This window comes from Hipposideros armiger, unplaced genomic scaffold, assembly GCF_001890085.2.
Source record: "Hipposideros armiger isolate ML-2016 unplaced genomic scaffold, ASM189008v1 scaffold_8, whole genome shotgun sequence".
In the NCBI taxonomy this organism is placed as follows: Eukaryota; Metazoa; Chordata; class Mammalia; order Chiroptera; family Hipposideridae; genus Hipposideros; species Hipposideros armiger.
The window spans coordinates 12,597-19,488 of NW_017731358.1; the positions used below are offsets into that span (position 1 = coordinate 12,597).

General features: G+C 39.3%; 1 protein-coding gene across 1 annotated transcript in view; it reads right to left on the bottom strand.

Moving 5' to 3' along the window:
* The window catches only part of ATP13A4 (ATPase 13A4), a gene marked incomplete at its 3' end in the record, with an annotated part of 124,296 nt that overhangs the window by 12,347 nt on the left and 105,057 nt on the right, over nt 1-6,892 (bottom strand). The window contains 2 exon segments of the mRNA XM_019650774.1: nt 2,225-2,336; nt 3,790-3,943. Coding sequence (XP_019506319.1) covers nt 2,225-2,336; nt 3,790-3,943 — 266 coding nt within the window.

Genomic DNA, 6,892 nt, shown 5'->3' on the forward strand with positions numbered 1-6,892 from the left:
GTAAATTAACTAGCTAGGAATAGATATAGTGATGATGTGGCTTTAACATAGGAGGGGCAAATTGATGACCCAAGATCAGATCCTATTAGTGAACTTGGGTTTGGATACTACTGGATTTTGAAAAGCTGGAATTCCAATGCTTTTGGTCAGCGCATGCACTGTCCTGTGTGCCACAGTCCTCAGCATCCCCTATTGCTCATGTGCTTCCACCATCAGTGCTTTGTTACACACATGAGTCCCAAAACCATGAGTCTGAAGCTTGTAGATACGCAAACATTTCATTATAATAATCAGGAGCAGGAGCATAGTAGCCAGAATCTTGACACATCTGTCAAGAGGCTCTCAGGAAACAAAGTTCCATTCCGAATTCTGCCACATCCTGGTCCCAAGTTTCCTCTTCTTGAAAATGTAGTGCTGATCTCAAAGTTCACTTTTAGCTCTCTGACTTGAATGACTTCAGTGACCTGAGTTGATTGAATTACAACAAATCCCCCAAAGTTGTAATAACCAAAGTGACACTTTTAAGGGTCACATTAAGCTGGTCCCAGGGAGAGTGGCCCAATATGGCCAGGAATCCAATGCTCAATGACTTTAGATCTTTAGATGAGCCACTTCTGCCTCTGAGCCTCACTGCCCATTCACAAAGTGACAAGGTTGAGACACATCGGTGATTTTCAGCAGGAATGGTATTGCCTCTAGAAGACATTTTGGAAAATTTTTAGACATATATGCAAGGTATTCTGCAACAAACAATGCATAATAAAGAATTACCTTGCATCCCGTGAGCCTTTTGAATATTTTGCAGGACATTCATGGGCACTAAAAGATTGTTTATACTTTCCTAAGTCAGTATAGGCTTATACTGTTTATATTATACTACAATTATACTATATAATGTACTGTATTATTACAGTATATATGATATTAATATCACTATATTATATTAACAAATATAAAATTATACTTTCTGTAGCTCTGTTTTATATTTAAACACAAAGTATTTTGTGCACTTTTTTAATATTCTAGTGAATTTTTCAGGAATGTGACTATGTGTAAGTTGAAAGGAGATTGTACTGTTTTATTCAGAGTTTTACCAAGATTTTTAAACTATTTCATAGAGTCACCTTACTGACAGCAAGCATGCTAATGCTACTTGAAACTCCAATGTATAACACACCATTATCAGTCTGCATTCCTAGCCATTATAGCCCTAATGCTTCTATACACAGATGCTAGCAACGTATTGCCTCATTTTGTTTTAGTGGAGTCAGCTGAGCATCTATTGCACTATTACTTTTTGTAATGTATTGTATTTTTTGCTTATATTTTGAATGTACATGATAGTATTATATTTATTTTTACAAAGAATATATGCAGATCATATTACATATGAATTTTATTTTATTATATTAAAGGGAGTGGTACGAAATGTAGCTACAATAAGGGAGTGTTGAGTCTGACAGGGTCGAACACAAATATATTAGACCTCCCAAGTTTAAAACCCTAAATAACAAAATAAGCCTTGATTATCTCTATAGCTGTGTTACCAATAATGGCTGATATAGAGTACTGGGCATGGCATTGAAGGTGAAATAAACACAATAGCCTAAGAACAGGGGAAAGAAAAACAACAAATAAATTTGAACTAATAAATCCTTCAGTCCATTTTAGCTTTTGAGCGTCCCCATTTTAATCACACATATCAAAACTTTCTCTAGAATGGTCCCTCCAAAGCTTTTTTGTTTTTCTACAAACATTACCTAGATTATGTGTTAAGTCCAAGCTATAATTTTTCTCATTAAGTCATATATTTCTTATCAAGAATTGTTTTTCAGACAAATGTTATGCATTCTAACTTTCAACTAATTCACCAACAATAATAAAAAACAAAAAAACAGCTACTTGTATTTGGTTCAAAATGGGGGAATGACCATAGTTTCAAACTCTCTGAAACATTGGCTATATTCATATATTTGTTTTCACAAAGTTGTACAACCACATTATACTTCAACAGTTTATACAGCTATTTCTCATAAATTCTCCCAGCGAGTGTTCACATCAGCTTTGTGATTTAGGCAGGGCATGGATGACTATATCCCTGTTTACTAAGTTCAGAGACATTTCATGCACACAAATCCAGCAAGCTATGTTGCTGAGTCCACTGTCCAGTGTGGTGCATCTACCCACCAAGCCATCCTGTTTTATCAAAACCCTCCCCATTTACCTCGTCAAGGCAGTGGTGTGGTTGTCCATTTCCAGCTTTTTGTAGGCCACTGCTATGACCCGGAAGCCCTGGGTCGTGTAAATCTGAAGCTCACTAACAAAACTTGTTGGTACTGTTCAGAAAATAACACAAGATTAGTGTGTAATATTTACTCAGTTGGCACCAGTGGAGAAATCCTTTACAAACAGATCCGATTCTTTCCCACAACACCCACATCTAAAAAGGTACACAACAAATCAGTGGGAACCCACCCTACATATAACTACTTTGTCACATTGTGAGGGGTGACCTCCTGGGATCCATTGAAGCTGAAATGAGAAGGAAGCAGTCCAAAAAAAAAAGGATAAAGGATGGGAAAGTGTACAGTTTAATCAACAAATAAATATTAACAGTCTATGTTTCAAGCATTGACTCTGCAGAGATTAAACTGCTGGTCCTTCTCTAAGGATCTGTCTAGTAGGGAATAGTCAATAGATTAACAACACAATCGAATGAGATCATTACTATGATCTAGGGCCCAGGGGTTGGCAAACTTTTGAAACGGAAGAGCCGCCAGGGGTCAGCAAACTGCGACTAAAGAGCTGTAAGTTCTAAAGTAAAATTGAAAATGAAAATAAAACTATCATAGTTTCATTTATAAAATTTTTAAAGGGTATTATTCACATAATGGTGATTACGTAAAAATATATTTATGGCTCTCTAATAATTTTTAAATTTTTGTGAGGGATAGGATTGGCTCTTCCAGGGGTCGGCAAACTTTTGAGATGGAACATACCCAAAAAGCTGCATGTGGCTCGCGAGCCGCAGTTTGCCGACCCCTGATCAAGGCAATTGCAGCATACTATGGAAATACTTGGTGCTTATACCAGACTGGGAGGAGGTGGGTAGATGAAGGAAAGGGAAAGGGCATTTTGGCTTAGGGAGCATCATGTGCTCAAGCATGGGCACATGAGACAGCAAGCCTTGGGCAACTAGTTCAGCTCAAGGGAAGCACAGGATGTGAGGATAGGAGTGGTAAGGCATACGTATCTGGAAAGTGTGCTAAGAGTCAGATCATGAAGGCCTTATATAGGATCCTAAAGGAGTCTAAGATTACCCTGGAGCCTATGGGAAGCAACCAAAAGAATAAAAGCAGGAAAGTGACAACACAGTTATACTATGTGATGAAAAAAACCAATCTAGTCAGAGTATACAGGGTGAATCAGGGTAGGGGAGACTGGGAGAAGGGGGTCAATTTACCAACTATTTATGTGACCCAGTAGAGGGAAGATGACCTGAGCTGATAAAGTGATGGGGGCATGGACTAGTAATTGACACAATAGAGGCACTGAGGGAGAAGGACAAATTTGGGGAAAACCTCAAAATGGGGGAGCTGGGGTATCATTCACCAAAATGGGAAATATAGGAAATGTGAAAGAAAAGCGTCATTTCGGTATTGAGTTTGGGATCCCAATGAGTCATCCAATTGGTGAGTAGGTAATTGGATTCATGGATCATGGGCTGAGGGGACATGTTTGAGCTGGAAATACAAATTATCCAGTTGTAATACAAGTCTGTTCACTTACCTGTCTCAGGTTGGCAAAAGCTGGCCACCTTCTCTGGTGCACCTTTTATGAATGCCAGTTGGTCACCCCCCAGCTCCTGTACAATGACTGTCATCCTCTGCAGGGCTGATGAGAATGGGAACTGATGCAGAATTGCAATTCCTTCCACTGGGACCTGGTTAAGGGATGGGGAATGGAGAGGGACACACCAACAGAGTTTCTAGCTATTGGGAATTAACTACTCTGCCCTCAATTCTTATTTTAGCAGGTAAGGGAAACAAGGTCTCACCAATTTTCACATGTGGAATTCAAAGAAGACACATTTGGGGGCTTTCTTTTTCGTTTTTTTTTTTAATTTTTTTTTTATGCAGTAAATGTTTATTTTATAACTGAGTGAATGACTCATATTCAAATGGAAATATTGGGGTTTATCAGCCCAATGAATGAGGCTTAGCCTGAAGCATGAAGGGTTTAAATTAGTTATAATTTAATAATTTCCTGACTATTAAACTTGGGAATGAACTATGAGTGGAAGTTTTGTTCTCAGGAGGCTTTTTACCAGGCCTGAATTGTTTAGTCGTGTCACTGCATAGAGGTAGGGGGTGGACTTCAGTAAATTATGATCTAATATTTCTGAAAATTCCTTTCTTTTATTTTTTGTTTCTGATTTCTTTGTTTATTTTGTTCTTTAGATTCCACATATAAGCAAAACCACATTGCATCTATCTTTCTGTCTGGCATACTCCATTCAGCACAGTACCCTCCAGGTCCATCTATGACACTGCAGATGGCAAGAACCCATTCCCTTCCATGGCCAAGCACTATTCCATTGTATATATCTACCACTGACTCTTTATCCACTCATCCATCAGTGGACACCCAGGCTGCATCCACATCTTGGCCACTGTAAACAATGCTGCAATGAACATATGAATGCACATGTCCCCTCGAAGTAGCATTTTGGGTTTCTTCAGATAAATATCCAGAAGTGGGTTTACTGGGTCCTTCTTTGTCTATTGTTATAGCCTTTGTTTTAAAGTCTATTTTGTCTGGTATAAGTATGGCTGCCCCAGCTTTGTTTGTTTGTTTGTTTGTTTGTTTGTTTGTTTNTGCTCCCTCGGCATATTACTTCTCCCTCAGATTAGCTTGTATTTTATTTGTCCATATATTATCATGTTTTGCTATCTGATCTCTCTGCCTCAACTTCTTGAGGGTAAGTCCACCTGGTTCAACGACAAGTTCAATAACACTCACGTGGTACCCAGTACAAAAGAGAGGCTTGGCAAATGTTTGCCTAAGCGAAGTACTCTGGTGCCTGATATGACTGTTTGTTTTTTGCCATGCAACTGAGGAAAATTCATTTCCTCTTTCATAAATTCTGCCAGAGGGTTGTCACAGGAACTGAAGTCAGTCAGTCTGTTAAGTCAATTACCATTTACTGAACACATAAATAACTGCAAGAAATGAGGTGAAGGAAAGGAAAGAGGACATGCAGACTATAGTAGCACCTGACTCCAGGGATTCCACATTCAACTGGGAGAACAAGATTAGACTTTACCTTCTTGGTTATGCGAAAGGCTTGGGAAAGTATCGTGATGATGTATAAATAAGAGTCCTATGGAGTCAGAGAGGAAGGTGTAATCATGTCTGGGTGGAGTGACTGGAGAAGACTTCATGGAGGAGGTTATATCTGAGCTGGTCATTGAAGGATAAGTTAGTTGATGCCTGACTGAGGTCCTTCAATCTTTCTAGTGTCCCTCGTACTTTCAATACAAGGCCTCAGACTTTAGATATTTTCAAAGATGATATGACATGAGCCAACCACAAGGCATCAGATCAGGCCAAGAAATTAGCTGCAGAATCAACCATCTGTCAGTCTGTGGCTCACCTGGGCACTCATATTGGTTCCCCTGGCACATAGCCTTTGGAGGGTTCAATGCACAGTAATCAGGGTATCAGAATTCTAACCCCAGCTTGGCTACTACCTTGCTATGTGACCAAGGGTAAATCACTTTCTTTGTCTGATAATTTTATTTCTTCTTTTGTAAAAGAAGATGGCAAAACTAATGTATGTCCACAGTCTCTTATAGCTCTAACATCACATGCTTGCTCTTTTCATGAGTATTCCATCTGAGCCAAGAAATAAAGAGGAAAGGTATAATACTCCCTTGAGGGGTCTCAAGCTCTGCAACTTGGAATAGAATGCTGTCTTATCCTGCTTCCCACATAGACGTTATACCTCTTCCTGAAGCATCTAAAAATAGTAAAGAAAGGGAGGGTAATATAAAGGGAACGTTGTCATTCTTATGACTATGCTTCAGTTCTTAAAATCCATGTGAATTTTAAAGGATGAAATATACATAAAGCAGGTCAAGAACCCTCAAAGAAATTATGATATCTGTGCTGGAAGCACTCTGAGTACACACACACAGACACACACACACACACACACACACACACGCACGCACGCACGCATGCACACCACAGAAAGGATGTTCTGTTTTAATCAGAGATTAGCAAAGGTTAAGTAAATTAACTAGCTAGGAATAGATATAGTGATGATGTGGCTTTAACATAGGAGGGGCAAATTGATGACCCAAGATCAGATCCTATTAGTGAACTTGGGTTTGGATACTACTGGATTTTGAAAAGCTGGAATTCCAATGCTTTTGGTCAGCGCATGCACTGTCCTGTGTGCCACAGTCCTCAGCATCCCCTATTGCTCATGTGCTTCCACCATCAGTGCTTTGTTACACACATGAGTCCCAAAACCATGAGTCTGAAGCTTGTAGATATGCAAACATTTCATTATAATAATCAGGAGCAGGAGCATAGTAGCCAGAATCTTGACACATCTGTCAAGAGGCTCTCAGGAAACAAAGTTCCATTCCGAATTCTGCCACATCCTGGTCCCAAGTTTCCTCTTCTTGAAAATGTAGTGCTGATCTCAAAGTTCACTTTTAGCTCTCTGACTTGAATGACTTCAGTGACCTGAGTTGATTGGATTACAACAAATCCCCCAAAGTTGTAATAACCAAAGTGACACTTTTAAGGGTCACATTAAGCTGGTCCCAGGGAGAGTGGCCCAATATGGCCAGGAATCCAATGCTCAATGACTTTAGAT